The sequence below is a fragment of the Saimiri boliviensis genome, chromosome 9 (assembly GCF_048565385.1).
Source record: "Saimiri boliviensis isolate mSaiBol1 chromosome 9, mSaiBol1.pri, whole genome shotgun sequence".
Classification (NCBI taxonomy): Eukaryota; Metazoa; Chordata; class Mammalia; order Primates; family Cebidae; genus Saimiri; species Saimiri boliviensis.
The window spans coordinates 92622027-92645144 of record NC_133457.1 but is presented as its reverse complement, the minus strand read 5'-3'; the positions used below and the strand labels follow the sequence as shown (position 1 = coordinate 92645144).

At 39.3% G+C, this 23118-nt stretch overlaps 1 protein-coding gene and 1 pseudogene across 3 annotated transcripts in view; both read left to right on the top strand.

Moving 5' to 3' along the window:
* ATRN (attractin) overlaps positions 1 to 23118 on the top strand; it is a 165142-nt gene that overhangs the window by 100788 nt on the left and 41236 nt on the right. For all 3 annotated transcript variants that reach the window (XM_039479407.2, XM_010351810.3, XM_010351809.3), the window contains exons 20-24: positions 1233 to 1326; positions 3126 to 3178; positions 6342 to 6436; positions 9832 to 9910; positions 11720 to 11877. In XM_039479407.2, coding sequence (XP_039335341.1) covers positions 1233 to 1326; positions 3126 to 3178; positions 6342 to 6436; positions 9832 to 9910; positions 11720 to 11877 — 479 coding nt within the window. The remainder of the gene's footprint in view (positions 1 to 1232; positions 1327 to 3125; positions 3179 to 6341; positions 6437 to 9831; positions 9911 to 11719; positions 11878 to 23118) is intronic.
* Positions 3979 to 6087, top strand: LOC120367876 (Y-box-binding protein 1 pseudogene; annotated as a pseudogene).

Genomic DNA, 23118 nt, shown 5'->3' with positions numbered 1-23118 from the left:
TGTATAGAACTTAAAGTTTGCCTTATTTTTCAGAGTCCTAATCTACAACAGAAAGTGTGGTGTTTGGAATACTGTAAACAGCACCAAGTCTTTGATGTTTTCTTCTTAAAATTCTGTAGTCTTTAGGTAAGGTTAATAGCCATGATTTCTTAAATGATTACTATGTTTGAGACATCATACATATATCATCACAGAACCCCTGTGAGATAGGTACTGTTGTTATCCTCATCATGTATACAAGGAAGCTGAAACTCAGAAAGGTTAAGTAGCATGCCCAGATTGACAGAAGAGCCAAGTAGAGGATGCTGGATTCAAACCCAGGCAGCTGGACATAAGGTCTTTGCTTTTCACTAATACACTACACTCAACAGAGCCAAGAGTTAAACACTCATGATTCTGACTTCAGCATCTATTCTGTTAATCTCTGCACTATTCTCTTTTAGAGTTTTCTTTGGGTGATTTTTTCCCCCAAATGATTTATTTTTAAAGTGTACTTCTCTCCAGCTGAATGCCTTTGATATATTCAACAGCCAAATAGGGTATAAAGTGAAAAGGTGTTGAGCAAAAAGGCTTTCCCTTTTTTCAACTGAAGTATATTTATCACAGCTTATGTTATGTTGGATGATAAAAGGAGAGATAGTGAGATGGCTGGAGGAGGGAGATGGGAAGAGCTGTTTTCTGTAAAGGCAAAGGAGAAGGTGAAGCAAAGGTGGCACATCCTGAGGGTCCCTAAAGCACCGACCTTGGCATTAGATCCTGGTTCTCAGCCCTGCAGTGATTCCAGATGGGACCATCGTGGAGAAGGCACCTCAGCCAAGACCAGCCCTCCCTCAGACAACAGTCACCTCCAGAGTACCTTCCTGGGGGCAGCAGCTCTGTCTGTGTCCCCACACCCAGCACCTGGCATTCTAGAAATGCTTCACAAATATTATTGAATGAATGAAAGAATCATAGCAGTGAACAAGTCTATTGAAGAGATCAAAATAGTGATTGCTTCAGAAGGCAGTGGGAACCAGCATTCACTTTCCTCCTGTCCTTTGACTTTGGTTCCTTTAATGTTATCTATGCTTTATTATCATTAACTAAAAAGTCATGAATCTTACTCATTGAATGCTCTTACTGTCTTTCCTACTGAATTCACTTCAGAAAACATTGCTTGTTTTGGAAACAGTCTCCAATAGTTGGAATCCTTTAAGGCAGTTGTGACCTCCGTTCCTTTTCCTTCTCCGCAGCATGCAAGTGCAATGGTCACGCGTCGCTGTGCAACACCAACACGGGCAAGTGCTTCTGCACCACCAAGGGCGTCAAGGGGGACGAGTGCCAGCTGTGAGTACCACACTCCCTGTACCACCAGGGAGGATCAAAAGGCTGTGCAGCTGCCTGAATCCCACCCTGAGAGCCACACCCTTCCCTGTATCTTGTTGCTGTGGTTTCTGAGGGATCCCTGGGTTGATTAGTTTGAAATCTTACCCGTTCTACTTCAGACAGGTCAACCCCCATACTGAGGAGGTCATTGGATTAGCAGCAATTCCTTAATAGCTCTTAAATTCATGTTTTTGTTCGAGTGATACTGACATTTCCTGGGTTGTTCATTTGGATTAGTTGTTTTAACTTCAACAACTACTTGATTTTTGTCATGTCGAGATTATACCCTTTCCCAAAGAGTTGGAAGAGCCTGTGTTTCGGTGATGGCATTAATTTGGCATTTGGTTGTCTGATTGTGGAAATGATCCTCTTGCCTTTAACATCTCCCATTACTCTAGCATTTTTCTTGGTGACGTGTGTCAGGCATCTTCCTGGAGAAAGTTTGGAGGTTAGAATGCAGGTGTAGCAGCGTCAGGCATGTTTAAGGTTTCAGACGTGATGCTGCCTCCACTGAGCAAGGTGCTCTTAAGGCAAATCACTGTTCTCCGCGTCTGTCAATAGTGGGACTAGCAATAACTGTTTTTGGTGTCCTTGTAAGTTGAAACAGGAAGGATAGTTCCTCAATCAATATCTTACTGGGAAACCTGGCTGTCTCACTGGGAAACCTCATAAAACACATGCATCCACATTTACTCATTCTCAAGAAAAGATTGAAAGTGTTTAGTATCAAAACACTGAGCTGATTAATCATTGCAAACATCATTATTTCTTAAAGAACAATAGTAATAATGCTACCAGTGATTGAGACATCATAGTTAGTGCTATTCAGCAGGGATTGGTCTGTCTACTTTTATAGTTTACATATATGTTTACTAGTTTCATGTTGCCCTAAAACCAATATGTGAAGAAAAGTCTAATCCAAGATTAAATTTAACCCTAGGTCCACATTCCTTTAAACAGAAAAATGTGATAGAGAAAAATTAATCACTCTTGTCCTCAGTTAGCTGATACAACAAAGACATGAGGGGACGTCAAGTAAGACTTTCAAGTTCCTTCAAGATCACAGATGTAGGCAGGTGCTTATCATCACCCTGGCTGAAGGAACCCAACATGCCTATCTTAGCGTGCCTGGGAAAGGCCATCACCAGCTTCCCTCCTTTCCTCTTGGTGTATAGCTATTGTGTTTACCTAAATGGCTTCATGAAGTGGGAGACTGGGTTTTGCTGATGTTTATAGATGATATCTATGGAGAAACTGTTTACTGAGTAGAACATATTTTTTTCTACAGACTGGTGAACACTTGTTCCAGGGTTTAAAAAAGCAGTGATTCTTGGTATTTAGTCTTCTCTCGCTTGTGTTAAAGAACAGAACTAGTTTATCCATGGAACACAGGAAAGAACTGACAAATGAGTTCTTGAAGAATGTTTTGACTGCCCTTTTCGAAGAATATGTAGTCCACACAAAATTGAAAATGTGTTTTTCATTATAATAAATAGGTTTATTACATTCAGATTTCTCTTATTGCTTTGGCAAATGCTTGTCAATTGTCCTCATATAGTTGGCATGTGAAATGCTGAGTAGTCAGTATTGAAAATTCATGCATGCTCTTCCAAGACTACTTAAGCCGAGTTATGGTAAGGATGCAATTATAATGACTCCAGGCTATCTGTACTTTATATAAAAGGCTCTGCTTCGTTTTAAAATGAATTCAGTTTCTGTTTTACGTAGCAGTAAAAATAGTCTTTGTTTTTTTTCCCCAGATGTGAAGTAGAAAATCGGTATCAGGGAAACCCTCTCAAAGGAACATGTTATTGTAAGTGGTTTTGCAATTCTTATTTCTAGAAGCAAAGTAGTTCAGTAAAACTTCATTGTTTACTTTAACATGGTTTGAGAATGGCAAGTGCTATAAGACTGTAGCAACCACCCATGAAGTGTTCCCTGGTTTGATAGGTTTACATTCTGTTAAGTTGACTACATATAGGAAAACTATTTTAAGCTGTTTTGATTGTGGTTGGTGTTCATGTTAATGTGTTCATAGCAGATAGTAGGAGAGAGCAGAGAGACATGCATCTCTGCCTTTCCATGTTTATGTTCTCTTAAAACCTTTGGCGTCATCATATTCATGTTTTAGGCTATAGATAAAAAATTGAATTCTTACAATATAGTTGAAGTTTCATCCTTCTGTCTGGAACTGATTTGTGTTAACCACCTTGGAGTCAAAGGTGAGCCTGGCAAGGTGACCAGGTTTTATGGGTAAATGTGTTTTCTCTTGTGGGAGAATCCACATGGTAGACCAGAGTATTAGACCAGAAAAAAGGAGTTAATGTTATGGCATATCCATTGTAATTCTATACCTGCTGTCCTGGTTGAATAACAGCCCCTCAAAATTCACGTCCACTTGGAACCTGTGAATGTGACTTTATATACATACATATATATGTATAATTTATTAAAGTCACCTGTGGATGTGACTTTATATAAATATATGTTTTTATATATTATATATTATTTATATATAAATATGTAAATGTATATATAAAGTCACAGTCACAGGTGACTTTAATAAATAATAAATATAAAAAAAATAAAAAAAATAAACAAAAAAAATAAAAAATAATAATAAATATATATATTGTATATATAAAACTTCTAAAGGAAAACAAGAGAAAAACATCTTGACCTTAGGTAAGGGAAAGTTGTTAGATATGATTCTAAAAGCATAATTCATAAACAAAAAAGTAGATTAATGAAACTTTATAAAAATTTAAAACTTGTAGAAAAAAACCATCCAAAAAGCAGAAAGCCCATACTAGAGAAAATACTGACTAATCGTCATATATTTGATAAAGAACTTGTATCCAGAATACAGAAATAACTCTTACAACTGAATAAGAAGACAATTCCAATTAAAAACAGGCAAAAATTTGAAAAGACATTTCATGAAAGAAGATACTACAATGGCCAATAAGCACATTAAAAACTACATTATTAGTTATTTGGAATGGAGATATTAAAACCACAGTCAGATACAGCCCTAGAATGATTAGAATCCAGTGTTTCATAGAAGACAATCATAATTTCATGTCTGCTTCTGCATTCAGTCTTTTGCAATACATCTTTTTGGTTAAACACGTGAAAAAACTTGGCCTTACCAGACATGTAGTTGGAAAAGAGTATAGGAATACCCTTTTAATAGCCTTTGCAGATAATTACGGATGTTATTTGATATTATGCTGAAGCTGGACAACTGGTGATTTCTTTAAAATGGTTTGATGGGGAGTTCGATCGGTAGCGGGAGCGGAGAGCGGACCCCAGAGAGCCCTGAGCAGCCCCACCGCCGCCGCCACCGGCCTAGTTACCATCACATCCCGGGAGGAGCCGTAGCTGCCGCAGCCGGCCCCAGTCACCATCACCGCAACCATGAGCAGCGAGGCCAAGACCCAGCAACCGCCCGCCGCCCCCGCCCTCAGCGCCGCCGACACCAAGCCCGGCACTACGGGCAGCGGCACAGGGAGCGGTGGCCCGGGCGGCCTCACATCGGCGGCGCCTGCCGGCGGGGACAAGAAGGTCATCGCAACGAAGGTTTTGGGAACAGTAAAATGGTTCAATGTAAGGAACGGATATGGTTTCATCAACAGGAATGACACCAAGGAAGATGTATTTGTACACCAGACTGCCATAAAGAAGAAGAACTCCAGGAAGTACCTTCGCAGTGCAGGAGATGGAGAGACTGTGGAGTTTGAAGTTGTTGAAGGAGAAAAGGGTGCGGAGGCAGCAAATGTTACAGGTCCTGGTGGCGTTCCAGTTCAAGGCAGTAAATATGCAGCAGACCGTAACCATTATAGACGCTATCCACGTCGTAGGGGTCCTCCACGCAATTACCAGCAAAATTACCAGAGTAGTGAGAGTGGGGAAAAGAAGGAGGGATCAGAGAGCGCTCCCGAAGGCCAGGCCCAACAACGGCGGCCCTGCCGCAGGCGAAGGTTCCCACCTGACTACATGCGGAGACCCTATGGGCGTCGACCACAATATTCCAACCCTCCTGTGCAGGGAGAAGTGAGGGAGGGTGCTGACAACCAGGGTGCAGGAGAACAAGGTAGACCAGTGAGGCAGAATATGTATCGGGGATATAGACCACGATTCCGCAGGGGCCCTCTTCGCCAAAGCCTAGAGAGGACAGCAATGAAGAGGATAAAGAAAATCAAGGAGATGAGACCCAAGGTCAGCAGCCACCTCAACCTCGGTACCGCCGCAACTTCAATTACCGACGCAGACGCCCAGAAAACCCTAAACCACAAGATGGCAAAGAGACAAAAGCAGCCGATCCACCAGCTGAGAATTCGTCCGCTCCCGAGGCTGAGCAGGACGGGGCTGAGTAAATGCCGACTTACCATCTCTACCATCATCCGGTTTAGTCATCCAACAAGAAGAAATAAGAAATTCCAGCAATAAGAAATGAACAAAAGATTGGAGCTGAAGACCTTAAGTGCTTGCTTTTGCCCGTTGACCAGATAAATAGAACTATCTGCATTATCTATGCAGCATGGGGTTTTTATTATTTTTACCTAAAGATGTCTCTTTTTGGTAATAACAAACATGTTTTTTAAAAAAGCCTGGTTTTTCTCAATATGCCTTTAAAGGTTTTTAAATTGTTTCATATCTGGTCAAGTTGAGATTTTTAAGAACTTCATTTTTAATTTGTAATAAAAGTTTACAACTTGATTTTTTCAAAAAAGGCAACAAACTGCAAGCACCTGTTAATAAAGGTCTTAAAAAAAAAATGGTTTGATGGGTTAACCCAAATAAAATGATATTGCCCACAGACTTGATTTTCTTTGAGGAACCTGGGAATAGGTGAGTTAAAATGCTTTCCTTGTTACTTAATTTATAAGGACAGCAGTCTGTATCTCTGAAGAGCTGTTCTGTTTTGTGTGTGTGTTTTTAGTTTTTAAATACGCATTTCTTTCTTTCCATAGATACTCTTCTTATTGACTATCAGTTTACCTTTAGTCTATCCCAGGAAGATGACCGCTATTATACAGCTATTAATTTTGTGGCAACTCCTGATGAAGTAAGATTTTTTTAAGTCTTCCTATTTTGTTTTGAATTTGTTTGGATCTTTTTCTTGGTCATTATGGTTAGAAGTACTGCGTTAGCAGTGCTCTCTAGACTGGAGTACATGAGAATATCTCTAGAGGTATAGCAAAGAAATATTAGAATCTTCATTATCTCTTTTCCACATAAAAGGCAAGAGTGATGTTAATAAGATTTACCAGGATCTTAGACACAGACTGTGGTTGAATCCACACATACTTACTCTGCTTGTCAGCCCTTCACAGCCTCGTACAGATAGGGGACTCCACCATCAGAGGACAGATACCAGAGCCTGGATTTACTCTCTCGAGAGTGATGAGAGGCTTAAAGACACTGCTGATTGAAATGGCAGTGATGCAGGCCCAGCAAAGGAGAGGACACTCCTCCTAGAGTGAGTTCTTAGCTTCATTAAGAGGCAAAACAGCAAAGGCTTAGTTGGGTCCAACAAGAAGTTAGCGAGGAATAATCTAAATTGTTAAAATATGTATGTTGAATGTGGATTTTTATCTGCTGTCATTAACGATGAAGCCCAACATGCCTTAAGGTATTACCTAGTGGTAGAAGGAAACCCACACCATGTGACATTTAAAACTGAAGCATACGGAGCACGAAGATGCATCAGTACAGCTTCTTCAATCAAATATAAAGCCATGCAATACCTACTTCAGTACTTAAAGAAATTTTGCTAAACTTGATGGTAAATTATTTAGGAACTTCTTGGAGGTTTCTTACTTCTCATGAACATACACAAAGCCATTTACCATTACAAAATTCCATTAACAATAAATGTGGCAAATAATACATGGAAAACAGTAGGACAGTAAGCCAAAGTGTATTGCTTTGTTAACAAGTGTTATCTATAACCCTTGCTAAATTTAATTTTAAACGTAGAACAAAGTCTATAGTGTGGCATGTTTACTGTACAATTCTATTTCAATAATAAAATTAAGAAAAAGTGTACTAGAAAAGATACATTCTCAAGAGTAAATTGCTTTTTAAGTAAAAATAATAAATGAAAATATTTTATGGAAAAACTGTAGGTATTAATATATCATTTGAGTGGCTGTATTGACTGGAATTTTTTTCTTAAAGATTTTAGAATAAGATTATAACAAAAGTACCACTGCCTCATAAGCAAGTGTTTGAAGTGCTTAAAATCTTTCAGGATGTAATTGATGCTATTAATTTGATTAAAAAATAAATATAGTAGAATCTTTGTAATACTTCTTAACCAGGCGGGAAGCAACCAGGAAAATATTTGGACCTTTCTGGATTTCGCTGTTTATTTTATGACAGAATACTTAGTAGTTAGCCACATGCATATGTTCTTTCATGAAAGCACAAGGATTTCAAGTTTGTTGATTCTTTCTGTGGAAAGACATATAGTTGACCCCTGAGCAACACAGGTTAAAACTGTGAGGATCCACTTATAAGCAGACTTTTTCAACCAAATGTGGAACAAAAATAAAGTATTTGCGAGATGTGAAACCTGAGTATAGGGAGGGTGGACTTTTCATATGCAGGGGTTCTATGGGCAGACTGCAGACTGGAGTATGCGTGGACTTGGGCATGCTTCGGGGTCCTGGAACCAATGACCCACGTATACCGAGGGATGACTGTAATTGTTACTTATCTGCTGCCAGCAAATACTAAATACAAATAAGTAAACACTTGAGCTGTCCTTTCAAGATGAAGGTGAGGTCTTATTAGTAAATGAGAAGGTAAATGCTTTGTGAGAGAAACTTCTAGTTTAATGATCACATTTTAAAAATAGCTGTTTGGAAATGTTTCCATTGTTGTGATTTTGTGGCTATTAAAATGATCAAAACAACACTTTTAAAAATCTTATTCTAACCTCTCTTAAGATCTTTTAAAAATTTCAGGGCTGGGGCAGTGGCTTACACCTGTAATCCCAGCACTTTGGGAAACCATGGTGAGCGGATCACCTGAGGTCAGGAGTTTGAGACCAGCCTGGCCAACATAGTGAAACCCCTTCTCTACTAAAAATAAAAAAATTAGTCAGGCATGGTTGCAGGCACCTGTAATCCCAGTAGGCTGAGGCAGGAGAATCACTTGAACCCAGGAGGCGGTGGTTGCAGTGAGCCGAGATTGCGCCATTGCAATCCAGCCTGGGGGGCAAGAGCAAGACTTCGTTGCAAAACAAACAAAAAAGAATAATTTCAGCACAATTGGATTAATCTGCCAAAGATAAAAACATAACATCAATTAGTTTGCAAAAATAATTGAGCCCAGTCGAGAGATTTACTAGTGAAATTTCAGTGAAAACTAAAAAATAATGTTACAGTTTACCTAACATCACCAACAGTTCACTTCCTCCATTGGCTTAACAGATTCCTCAGTGATATCTTTATTAAGCATTAAAACCAAGAATCAGCCCAGGCACGGTGGCTCACGCCTATAATCCCAGCGCTTTGGGAGGCCAAGGCAGATAGATCATGAGGTCAGGAGATGGAGACCATCCTAACCAACACAGTGAAACCCCATCTCTACTAAACATACAAAACTTAGCTGGATGTGGTGGCATGTGCTTATAATTCCAGCTACTCAGGAGACTGAGGTGAAAGTATCTCTTGAACTCAGGAAGCGGAGGTTACAGTGAGCCAAGATTGCATCACTGTACTCTAGCCTGGCCATAGAGCGAGACTCCATCCCCAAAAAAAAAACCAAGAATCAAAATAAATTAGATTAGCCTTGTGAACTGCTGTATCTTTAAGTGGTAGACAAGATTTTCAAAACTAAGAAGCCATATTAAATCCTATTTCTCTTGAAATAACGTTTTTAGTAAGAGGAGTATTTTTCAAATCATGAATATAATAAAATTATTTTTTAAATTTAGTATATTTCAGCTTTATATGCTTTTTTAAAGGCTGTTTCCAGTTGAGAAGTTTTACACTGTATCTAATCTATGCGTTCAGACTTACAGGAGTTTCAGTTGTAAATAAATATAATTTAGGGCACTTGATCAAGTGTTTTACTGATAAGCGTGAACTTCAGACATTTGAAAACAGCTACCCAGAGAATTCTTAGGAGGCTGATTCTCCAACACAGGTCAGAAGATGCATATCACTGTGCTCTGATAGGGGCCTTTTAAAAAGGCACTTTCTCAATAAGTTAGGTATTTGAGAAAACATTAAATTACATATACTTTTATGGGAGGGGATGAAGTTTTATTGGGATATATTGCTTGTATTAAGGAAAATCAGTTACAAATTTTGCTGTGAGTTTCTCTAAAGACATCATAAAATATTTGTGATTAAGAACCTTTAGAGTAGTAAAATTTAATTATTGCTTTATTTTAAAATCTAGAAACTGTTTATAATTAATTTTCTAATAATTTGTACCTCTCATCAGCAAAACAGGGATCTGGACATGTTCATCAATGCCTCCAAAAATTTCAACCTCAACATCACCTGGGCTGCCAGCTTCTCAGGTAAAGACACACCTAGACAAGACCCCCCAAATGGAGGTATGATAGATTAGGAAATATAAAATTGGAACTGAGAAAGAGAACTCAGGAGACAGATTGGTTTGAAATCCACCCTTGCCACTTACTATCTGTGAGACCTTGAGCAAATGTCTAAATAACCTTAGGATTATTTTATTCACTGTAAAGTGAGGATAAGAATACTTACCTCTTAGAATTGTTGTATAGATTAAATTAGGTTGTACCTGCCAGAGCTTGCTGTGGTGTCAGGCTCAGTGTGTGGTTATTACCCTAGGCCATCACCACCATTTCTGTTCTTGCTGTGGCCACTGGCACTACCATCATTGTCTACATCCATGTTTCGGAAGTGAAAAATTCAAATGACTCATAGTTTCAATAAATCAAAACATTTTAAATAAAATGAGATTTTAGTAGCTGCAGAGAAATGTACTTTGAGAATTAAATCAAGCTCTAAAAGCACAGCTCTTGCTGTCTGTCTTACTGTGATTCACTGAAGATCTGCTGTAAAGAAAATCTACTAATGAAATAAAGGATGAGAGGGCCAAGTGTTGTGGCTCATGCCTGTAATCTCAGCACTTTGGGAGGCTGAGGCAGGCGGATCACCTGAGGTTAGGAGTTCAAGACCAGCCTAGCCAACATGGTGAAACCCTGTCTTTAAAAAAAAAAAAGAAAAAGAAAAAGTCTGAATTAGCAGAGTATTTTTCTGCTAATGAGCCAGACAGTGGCTTATGCCTGTAATCCCAGCACTTTGGGAGGCTGAGGTGGGTGGATTACCTGAGGTCAGGAGTTAAAGACCAGCCTAACCAGTATGGTGAAACCCCCATCTCTACTAAAAATACAAAATTAGTTGGGTGTGGTGGCTCATGCCTGTAATCCCAGCTACCTGGGAGGCAGAGGCAGGAGAATTACTTGAACCTGGGAGACAGAGGTTGCAGCGAGCTGAGATTGCACCATTGTACTCTAGCCTGGGCAACAAGAGTGAAACGCTGTCTTAAAAAAAAAAATTTGCAATGAGTGTCTCAATGAAGACGTGATCATCTGGGCTCTAGTCACAGAGTCTTTGTCAGACATGGAAAAAAGTCCATTTTATTAATCTTTATCGGCACTTGAATTCCTGGCCGAGGGAGACTATGGAATGTTGAAGAACTGGAAATAGGATAGAGTTATACCAGATTAGAGGGACTTAAATACTGTGGTAGCTGGCAGTAGAAGGGAGAACTGAGTGACCCCTTGAGCCCCTTCTCCCTGCTGCTGCAGGTTAGGCAGTGAGTGGTACATCAGCATTCCTGGCATGAGTCCTGGCTCATTGCCCAAGAGGTGTAAAGGGGAAATGCAAAGGAATTGAGTGCTGTGGGCAAAGTAAATGCCAGTGCCTGTTAATAGGATTCTAGTGGTATCTGTATTTCCATGACTGTGTGTGTTGCCTATTTGGGGGTGGGGCAAGAGTAGAAGGGAGTTACATTGGTTTCTGGTAAAACCATTTTGGTTAGGGACATAGGCTTATATATTATTGGCCTGCCCAGCTCTAAATCTTGTCTCCATTTCTTGCTGGCTGTGTGACTTGAGGGAAGTTACTTAATTTCTCTGAATTTCAATTTCCAGTCTGTAAGTGAAGATAATAGTAGGGCAGCTGTGAGGATTAAATGAGAGTCAGCTCTTACAGGCCGTTAACTGGAACACAGGAAATGCTTGGTAAATGCTATTATCCTTATTGTTAATGAGGCCAGATTCTGTTCTCCCTGAAAACACCCCCCCAAAAATGTCTCTTCTGTTTCATTTATTTTCTTCTAACAGCTGGAACCCAGGCTGGAGAAGAGATGCCTGTTGTTTCAAAAACCAACATTAAGGAGTACAAAGATAGTTTCTCTAATGAGAAGTTTGATTTTCGCAACCACCCAAATATCACTTTCTTTGTTTATGTCAGTAATTTCACCTGGCCCATCAAAATTCAGGTAAGAAGAGCTTTTTGGTCTCATACCCGCAAAGATGGTGAAATCTCTAAAGACTAAATTTGCTAATTTGGAGCTTGTGGTAAATGAAGTGTGCTATGTGGCTTTGCCTTTGTAATGTCTATGGCAGAGGAGTGCTGAGCACATGCATGCTGCAGGAAAGATTGGAGTGAGGATGGACTATATCAGTCACAAAGGACATTTACAAAAGCACTTTTGAAAGCAAGTCACCATGTAACAGCTTTGGTTATTATAAACATAGTCACCTCCTCAGTGAGCACTTGCCATGTGAAAGCCTGTAGGGCTACACAAAGAGCTTCAATTCTAGAGTAAGGTGGATGTAAGTGAAACAAATCCACATATAATAAGTGAAAGCCAGAGTGTGGAAAGTGACATCAAAAGATCCTAGAAATGCTATCAGAGTTTAAAGAAGGAGAAATGGGGAGGCTTTGTTGAAGAGCATCAGCCTTGTAGTCAAACAGAGGTGGTTTGATTCCTGGCTCTTAGACAAATCATGTCGCCTTTCCACCAAGCCTCCAGTTCTCTGTGCATGTGACCTGAAGGGTAGTTGTAAGGGGCTGTGCGGCTGTTGCAGTGTCTTATTGTCAGCCTGCTCCTTTTCTCTGTTCCCAGGGGGCCAGTGTACTCTCTCTTGTCCAAGTTCCATGGCCCCATTTTAGCTTTTTATACTCATGTCCCCTGGGGCCTTGCCTCAATACCTTCTGCTTCTTACCTTCTTCATTTAGGTGAATTTGGAGCTTAGGGGTAGGTGGGCTTTCAGGGACTGGTTCACCTTTTTTTTTTTTTTTTTTGAGATGGAGTTTCGCTCTTGTTACCCAGGCTGGAGTGCAATGGCGCGATCTCGGCTCACCGCAACCTCCGCTTCCTGGGCTCAGGCAATTCTCCTGCCTCAGCCTCCTAAGTAGCTGGGATTACAGGCACGCGCCACCACGCCCAGCTAGTTTTCTGTATTTTTAGTAGAGACAGGGTTTCACCATGTTGACCAGGATGGTCTCGATCTCTCAACCTCGTGATCCACCCGCCTCGGCCTCCCAAAGTGCTGGGATTACAGACTTGAGCCATCGCGCCCGGCCAGGACTGGTTCACCTTTAACCATGGAAGCTTGGTCACTGGACAGAGGCTGTTGCCATTTGCCAAAGTTGAGAAGCATAATCAACCTCGGAAGCAAGTCATCACAAACATATGAAAAAAGGTTCAACATCACTGATCATTAGAAAAATACTAATGATCTACAGTGAGGTACCATACAGTGAGACACCATCTCATACCAGTCAGAATGTCTATTATTAAAAAGTAAAAAAAAGAACAGATGCTGGCAAGGCTGTGGAGAAATAGGAATGCTTTTACCCTGTTGGTGGGAGTGTAAATTAGTTCAACCATTGTGGAAGACAGTGTGGCAATTCCTCAAAGACCTAGAGGCAGAAATACCATTTGATCCAGCAATTCCATTACTGGGTGTATATCCAAAAGAATACAAATCATTCTGTTATAAAGATACACGTACATGTATGTTCATTGCAGCAGTATTCACAATAGCAAAGACATGGAATCAACCTAAATGCCCATCAGTGATCAACTGGATAAAGAAAATGTGGTACATATACACCATAGAATACTATGCACTCATAAAAAGGAGTGATATCATGTCCTTTGCAGGGACATGGATGGAGCTGGAGGCCATTATCCTTAGCAAACTAATGCAGGGACAGAAAACCAGGTACCACATGTTCTAACTTATAAGTGGGAGCTTCATGATGAGAACATGTGGACACATGGTGGGGAACAGTACGCACTGGGGCCTATTGGAGGGTTATGGGGAGGAGGGAGCACATCAGGAATAATAGCTAATGGATGCTGGGCATGATACCTAGGTGATGAGATGATGTGTGTAGCAAACCACTGTGGCACATGTTTACATATGTAACAAACCTGCACATCCTGTATATGTACCCCTGAACTTAAAAAATTAACAAAAAAAAGCAAGTCATCACTGACCAATTAGGATGCCTTGGGACTGTGACTAAAGAAGAGTTTATCTTTCCATTCTGGAAATATGGAGGACAAAAACTATGTTGTACTTTTTCTCACCATCCTCTCTCCTTTTCCTGTCTCCATGGTCTAAGATTTGTTAATCCTCTCATCAACATCTCCCTTTGCCCTTGCATAATTCCTGCGTCCCTTCTCAGTCAGTCTTTTAAGCATCAGCCACACTTCCTATTCTTGTTTCCTCTAGTCTATTACACATCTGCTCACAGTGGTCTGGCCTCTTCCCTCACCACTTCCTGAAACCGTCCTGTCATAGTGGGCCCCAGAGATGGAATTCTTCAGTCCCCTTCTCTCATTGCATGGCTTTAGTTATCATCTTTCTTGTCTTCTGGATTTTTCTTTCCCTCGTTCTCTGGCCAGTCTTTTTAGGGAATCCTCTTCCTTAAACAATGGACTTGTCTAGGATTTAGACCTGGTCCTTTTCTCTCTTCACTCTATGGTTTTCTGCATGTGGGACCTGTAGTACCATGTCTATTCTGTTGATTCTCCGTGCTGCCTCCAGATCAGCACTGGCAGTTTCTGCCTGGACAGCCCTACCTGGATAGTCAAAGCTCCCTGCACTCGGTGCATATTCCTTTTTGTGATCTTAGCCCTAGACTTCCATGCTTCCTCTTTCTGTGAACAGCACCACCATTTACCCTGTCACTCAAGCCAGGACCTGAAGATCATTTGCATTCCTGGGATAAACCCAACTTGGGCATGACATATTATTTCCTTACTTTACACATTGTTGGATTCAGTTTGCTAATAGTTTGGTTAGAATTTTGTATCTATTTCATGAGTAAGAATGTCTGATAATTTTCCCTTTCCTTGGGGTTATGGTTTTGATGTCATGTTAAACTAACCTTTAATAGTTACAGTTTAAGGAGTTTTTTCTCTTTCTCATCTCTGGAGAAGGTGTAAGATTATAGTTAACTGAACCTCAAGTACTTGGTAGTTCGCTCCTGTAAAATCATTTGATCCTAGTGTCTTGTTTGTGGAGCTATTTTTAGCTGCTAATTCAGCTTCTTTAATAGTTATAAAATATTTTGAATTTCCTCTGTTTGAGTCACTTTTTAATATTTTTTCTAGGTATTTATATCATGTTTTTAATATACTTTTAAATTTTATTTTTTAAATTGATACATAATTGTGCATATTTATGAGGTAGATGAGATATGTTGATACATATATAAAAGGTATAATGATCAAATAAAGGTAATTAGGATATCCATCACATCAAACATTTATCATTTCTTTGTGTTGAGTACATTTCACATCTTCTACTATTTTGAAATAGTGAACAAATTATTGCTAACTATAGTTATGATGACTATTGTGCCATGAACACTAGAACATATTCATTCTAACTATAGTTTTATACCCATTAATTAACCTCTCTCTATCTCCCCTACTCCCCAGCTGCTGGTAACCACCATTATATGCTCTACCCCTACAAGATCAGTTTTTTTAGCTCTCACATATGAGTAAGAAAACATATATGTCTTTCTGTGCCTGGCTTGTTTCACTTAACATAATGACCTCCAGTTCCATTCATGTTGCTGCAAATGACACGATTTCATTCTTTTTATGGCTGAATAATATTTCATTATATAATGTATACCACATTTTATTTGTCCATTTGTTGATGGACACGTAGGTTGATTCCATGTCTTCACTGTTGTGAATAGTGCTGCAATAAACATCAGAGCATGCAGTATCTCTTCAGTATACTGATTTTCATTCTTTTGAATATATACGCAGCAGTGGGATTGCTGGATCACATGGTGGATCTATTTTGAGAAACCTTCATACTGTCTTCCATAGTGGCCGTACTAATTTACATTCCCACTAGCAGTGAACTAGCATCGTCTTTCTCCATGTCCTCACCAGCATGTGTTACTGTGTCTGTTTAATAATGGCCATTTTAACTGGGATGAGATGATTTCTCAGTATGGTTCTGATTTGCATGTGCCTGATGATTACTGAAGTTGAGACTCTTTTCATATGCTTCTTGGCCATTTGTATGTCTTCTTTTGAGAAATGTCTATTCAGATCATTTGCCCATTTTAAATCTGATTTTTTTTCTGTTGAGTTGTTTGAATTCCTAATGTATTCTAGTTGTTAATCCCTTGATGGACAAATAGTTTCCAAATATTTTCTCCCATTCTATAAGCTGTCTGTTCACTCTCTTGTTTCCTTTGCTTCATAGAGCTTTTTGGCTTGATATAATCCCATTTGTCTATTTTTTGCTTTTGTTGCCTATGCTTTTAAGAGCTTACACAAAATGTCTTTGCTCAGACCAATGTCATGAAGGATTTTCCCAGGGTTTTCTTCTAGTAGTTTTATGGTTTTAGGTCTTACATGTAAGTCTTTAATCCATTTAAATTTGATTTTTGTATATGGTGAGAGAGAGGGGTCTAGTTTTATTTTCTGCACATGGATATCCAGTTTTCCCTTCACCATTTATTGAAGAACCTATCCTTTCCCCTACTGAACATTCTTGACTCCATTATTGAAAACAGTTGGCTATGAATATGTGGGTTTATTTCTGGGTTCTTAATTTTGTTCCACTGGTCTGTGTATCTGTTTTTATGCCAGTATCATGCTATTGCGAGTACTATAGCTTTATAGTATATTTTGAAGTAAGGTGATATGATGCCTCCAGTTTTGTTCTTTTTGCTCAGAATTGCTTTGGTGGGCCGAGCATATTGTCTCACGCTTATAATCCCAGCACTTTGGGAGGCCAAGGCAGGTGTATCACCTGAGGTCAGGAGTTCGAGACCAGCCTGGCCAACGTGGCGAAACCCCATCTCTAATAAAAATACAAAAATTAGCTGGGTGCAGTGGTGGGTTCCTATAATCCCAGCTGCTTGGGAGGCTGAGGCAGGATAATCTCTTGAACTTGGGAGGCAGAGGTTGCAGAGATTGCACCACTGCACTCCACCCTGGGCAAACAGAGCGAGACTGTCTCAAAAAAGGAAAAAAAAAATGCTTTGGCTATTTGGGGTCTTCTGTGGTTCCATACAAATTTTAGGTTTGTTTTTTCTATTTCTGTGAAGAATGTCATTGGTGTAGAGATTACATTGAATCTGTAGATAGCTTTTGGGAGTATATTGTTTTCACAATATTAATTCTTTCAGTCCACAAACATGGTGTCTCGTCCCATTTTTTTTTGTGACTGCTTCAATTTTTTACATCAGTGTTTTGTAGTTTTCCTTGTAGAGAGGGCTTTCACTTCCTTGGTTAAATTTATTCCTAGGGTTGTTTTAGAGGTTTAAAAAAAAATCTATCGTGAATGGGATTGCTTTCTTGATTTCTTCTGCTAGTTCATTGTTGTTGTGTAGAAATGCTTCTGATTTTTGTGTGTTGATTTTGTATTCTGCAACTTTACTGAGTTTATCAGTTCTAAGTTTTTTTGGTGGAGCTTTTAGGGTTTTCTATGTAAAAGATTATATCATCTGCAAATAGGGACAATTTGACTTCCTCTTTTTCAATTTGGATGCCTTTGTTTCTTTCTTTTGCCTAGTTGTCCTGGTCAGATGTGTTGATAACTTATTGATGCTGTCCACTAATCTTCACAGCATCTGTGCTCATGCAACTCTTTTTTGTATTCCAATGTTGATAACAGCATTATTCACAAAGCCAAAATGTGGAAATAACCCAAATACCTATTAGTGGATGAATAGTTAAACAAAATGTGGTGTGTGTGTGTGTGTGTGTGTGTGTGTGTGTGTGTGTGTATTGAAATGTTATTCAGCCTTAAAAAGAAATGAAATTCTGATACATGCCACAACACAAGTGAACCTTGAAAACATGCTAAATGAAATAAGCTAGTTGCAAAAGTACAAATTGAGTGATTGCACTTACATGCAATATCTAGAGTACACAAATTCTTAGACACAGAAAGTGGATTGGAGGTTACCAGCAGCTAAGGGGAGCAGGAAATGGAGAATTACTGCTTCATGGTTATTGCAGAGTTTCCCTTTGGGGTGATGAAGAAGCTTTGGAAGTAGGTAGTGATACTGGTTGCACAAAATTGTGAATGTAATTATTGCCACTGATTTGTACATTTAAAAATGGTTAAAGTAACAAATTTTATGTTATATCTTACTATAATAAAAGTATTTTTAAATCATAGCAAGATTTTTTTTATATATAAACAAGCTTACTCTAAAATTTATATGAAAATGCAAAAGTTCTAGAATAGCTATAACAATTTAGAAAAAGAAGAATAATCACTCTACCCAATTTTAAGGCTTACTATTCAGGTAGAGGGGTAGGCACATAGATCAATGGGATAGGTCGATCTATAGATATCAGAAATAGAACTACATAAATATGTCCAACTGATTAGGATTGATTTTGTTTTTGGTGGGTTTTTTTTTTGTTTTGTTTTGTTTTGTTTTTTGAGACAAGGTCTCACTATGATGTCCTGGCTGGTCTTGAACTCCTGGGCTCAAGTAACCTTCTCACCTTAGCCTCCTGAGTAGCTGGACTTACACCACCACACCAGTTCCAGCTGATTCTTTTTTTTTTTTTCCCCCTGGAGACAGGAAAAAAAAAACTCACTTTGTCGCCCAGGCCAGAGTACAGTGCTGTGATCACGGCACACTGCAGCCTCAATCTTTCTGGCTCAAGTGATCCTCCTGCCTCAGCCACCCAAGTAGCTGCAACTATAGGCACATGCCACCATGCCTGGCTAATTCTTTTATTTTATTTGGTAGAGGTGGGGTCTCCCTATGTTGCCTAGACTGGTCTCAAACTCCCAGGCTCAAGTGATCCTCCCACCTTGGCTTCCCAGAGTGCTAAGATTACACGCATGAGCCATTGTGCCCAGCCCCCAGCTGATTTTTGACAAAGGTGCTGCAAAGACAATTCAATGAAGAAAGGACAGCTTTTTAACAAATAGTGCTAAGTTGGACAACTATAGGCAAACAAAGAAATCTCTAAACCTCACATCTTATACAAAAACTAACTCAATATTGATCAGAGATTTAAATGTGAAATGGAAGACTATAAAACTTTTAGAAAATAATATAGGAGAAAATCTTTGAATCCCAGAACTAAGCAAAAGATTTTTAGACTTGACACTAAAAACATGGTTCATAAAAGGAAAATTGATAAGTTAGACCACATAAAAACCAAAAGTTTTTGCTCTGTAAAAAACCTTGTTATAAAGATGAAAAGGCAAGCTATGGACTGGGAGAAAATATTTGCAAACCATATTTCTGGGAAAGCACTTGTATCTAGATTATAAGAGCTCTCAAACTCAATAGTAAACAAACAATTCAATTAGAAAATGGGCCAAAGACATGAAGAGACATTTAACCAAAGAGGATATGCATATGGCAAATAATGACATAAAAGATGGTTGGCATCCACAACTATTAGAGAGTCTGGATGCAGTGGCTCATGCCTATAATCCCAGCACTTTGGGAGGCCAAAGCAGGTGGATTATTGACCTCCACTTGAGGTCAGGAGTTCGAGACCAGCCTGGCCAACATGGCAAAACTCCATCTCTACAAAAAATACAAAAATTAGCCAGGCATGGTGGCACATGCCTGTGGTCCCAGCTACTCAGGAGGCTGAGGCAGAAGAATTGGCTTGAACCCAGGAGCTGAGATTGTATCATTGCACTCCAGCCTGGGCAACAGAACAAGATTCCATCTCAAAATTAAAATAACCATTAGAGAAATGCACATTGAAAGCACAGTAAGATAGATATCACTACACACCTATCAAAATGACTAAAATTAAAAATAGTAACACCAAATGTTGGAGAGAATGGGGAAAGATTAGATCACTCATATATTGACCACAAGATGGTATAGTCACTCTGGAAAATAGTTTGTCTGATTCTTAAAAAACTAATGTTATACTTACGGTATAACCCAGCAATTGCATTCCTGGCCATTTATCCTAGAGATATGAAAACCAGTGTTTTGTCACATATACCTGTCCAACCGTGTTTATGGCCCTTAACAGCAATATTTAACAGCTTTATTTATAATAGCCAAAAACTGGAAATAAGCCAAATATTCCTCAACAAATGAATGGTTAAATAAATGATGCTACATACACGCCATGGCATAATACCCTGCAACAAAAATAAATGAACTATTAATAGACAGAAACACAACAATTTTGATGAATCTCAAGCAAATTTTGCTGATTAAAGAAGAAAATCTTAGAAATTTATATACTGCATGATTGCATTCATATAGCACTTGAAAATTTTAGATCTTGTATACCTATACACATACTGAATATGTATTCTGAAGCTTCAAATTTCTCTGACTTCTTAGGACTCTGATCTCTAGACCCTCTTTTTTTTTTTTTTTTTTTTTTGAGACGGCGTTTTGCTCGTTACCCAGGCTGGAGTGCAATGGTGCGATCTCAGCTCACTGCAATCTCCACCTCCTGGGTTCAGGCAATTCTTCTGCCTCAGCCTCCTGAGTAGCTAGGATTACAGGCATGAGCCACCATGCCCAGCTGATTTTTTGTATTTTTAGTAGAGACAGGGTTTCACCAGACCCTCTTTTAAAGGAGCTTATCTGATTAGGCCAGGCCCACCGACACACAGTAGGAGGAAAGATACAAGCGGTGGAAATCTTGGGGGTATTAGAATTCTCCCTGCCATAGGCTGCATTTGGAGTGGGGCTTGCAGGGGTTTCGGTTGTTTCTCCGATCCAAAAGAGGTTGAGCTCTAGGCTCTAGTCAGTATAATTTCAGTTTGGCAACATCTCCTGACACTATTAAGATGTAGATGATATATATTTGTTAGGTTATCTTCATGTAAAACACTTGATTAGTGTTTTACTAAATAAAATTTGTTGACTCATTTTAGGTTGAGATTGTTTTTGTACTGCCATACCTCTCCATATTCTGAATCTAACTGAACATCATGCTTTGTTGTTTATAGCTGACAAATGATTAGTACTTTTAAGATTCATAGTGAAAATCTTGACTTACACTGCGGACACTTCCCAGTCTGTGCATATAAGCAGGCTTTTGTGCTGGAGATAGCTGTGCTTGTTGCCAGTGGTAGTTTTTTTCTTCCTAGTTCTCTATTGCTCCACCCTCTGAAAGTCACTGAAATGGTTTTAGAGCTTTCCTTCTAGAGGGAGCACTTCCCCACACTTTCTTCTAAGAAGTAATAATTTTAAGTTTTAGAATCAAGGAGATGTTGATTTTCTTCCTGGTTTTTTGGTGCTCCTTATCTGAGCTGGATCACTAACTTAAATTAAGATCCACTTATGAACACTGCATTTAGGAGCACTTGTGAAAATAAATGATGGCATGCTCACAATTTAATTTGCCAAGCTCTCCTTGAAAATGCAGGTAAGTTCTGTTGCAAACATGTCTTATTGCTGTTTGGTGCAAATGACTGCACTATTCACTGTGACTAGACCCATGTTATCATGTGTTCTCATTGTCCTCTCATGAGAGCCTGGTTGACACTGGTTCTCTCTGCACTGGGAACTGTTTCTGGCTGTGCGCTACGTGGAGGGCTGAGCTGGTGTCTTTCTGGGTAGATGCTTGGTGTTCTCAACAAGGGCTGCATGTTTCCTTCTTGCTATTTTCCCCCCAGAGCCTTAGCTTTTCTAGGTGTATAGGATGGCTCTTAAATACACACATTTAGCAACTGTGCAAATTCAGTAAAAATGGAGAGACTTATTTAGAGTAGGGAATTGTCTAAATAGTGCAGTGTAGGCCATTCAGTTAAATTTCAGTATGGCTTTCAATGCAGGCAAAGCCGTTTTACCTTTGATTCTCATTTTTTAAAGCAAAATAACTGAGGAAATCTAATTCTCTACTCGGAAATTTGTGTGAGTATTGGGGCTTTAAAAATGGTAATACTAAACTCAAGTTTCTTCACTCCGAACCAATCCCAGGATTCTTTTCCATAATTAGGAACAGATCAAAACCTAATAACTGCTGAGGGAATTTAAAATTGACTATAAAAACCTTTGTAGATGCAGTTAAAAAACAAATAATATACTCCAAGAATGTTAACTTAAAAAAAAAAAAAGAGAGAACAAACAAACAAAACCCACAGACTGAAAAGTCCTGTTTCTAAGAGGGTGGCAGGTGCGTTGGTGCTGGTTGTGCCTGTTTTCTGATCGGTTGTTCCTGTGGGTGAGCACCCTTCCCTCTGCCCCTGCTTTCTGAAAGCTATCCTAGTTGTTCTTCTCAGTAAGCTGGGGCTCAGCTGGCTTCAGCTGTGTCAATAGTTTAGGGGGGTAGGTGTTCAGGATAGAAGATGGCTAAGCAGATGGTGTGTATTGTGAGGTGGGCAGGTGGGTTGGTGAGGCTCTGGCTTGTTCCTGACTCTGCAACAGAGCTTGTTACTGTAATGTGGAACTAACATAGAAGTTGTCTGCATGCTGGGTGTTTCATCTACTGTTCTACGTAAGAAGCCAGTATTCACAAGTAGAGGCAACACGGAATTGGTATGGAGAACTGGGCATTCATTTAGATTTTAGAGTTCTGTTTATGGGTGCTAACAGGATTGCTGTACTGAGCGAGGGATGTGTTCACTTGGATGTGCTATTTTTCTTATAACAGCTTTATTGAGACATAATTTACACACCATACAGTTCACGCATTTAAAGTACACAGTTTATTAGTTTTCAGTATATTCACAGAATTGTGCAGCCACCCATCATCACCGCAGTCAATTTTAGAATATTTTCATTACTTCCAGAAGAAGCCCCTTAGCAGTCACTCCCCATTTCTTCCTCTTCTGGCAACCCTTAGTCCGTATTTCCTGTCTCTATGGATTTGTGTATTCTGGACATTTTATATAAATTGAGTCACATGCTGTGCTGTCACTTAGCATAATGTTTTCAAGATTCACCCAAGTTTAGTATGTTTCAGTACTTATTCCTTGTTATAGCTGAATAATATTCCTTATATGTGTATACCACATTTTGTTTGTCCATTTTTCTATCGATGGATACTTGGATGGTTTTCACTCTTTGGCTCTTATGAATAGTGTCAGATAATATGATTAATGTTTACATTGATTGTATAATAACAGTGTATATCCATAGCTGCTGGTGTTAGTTATCTGTATCTTAAAAGTTTTAAGAATTAAACAGTCATGCTGTAATTCTAGGACTTAGGGAGGCCGAGGCAGGCAGATCGCTTTAGCTCAGGAGTTTGAGACCAGCCTGGGCAACATGATAAAAC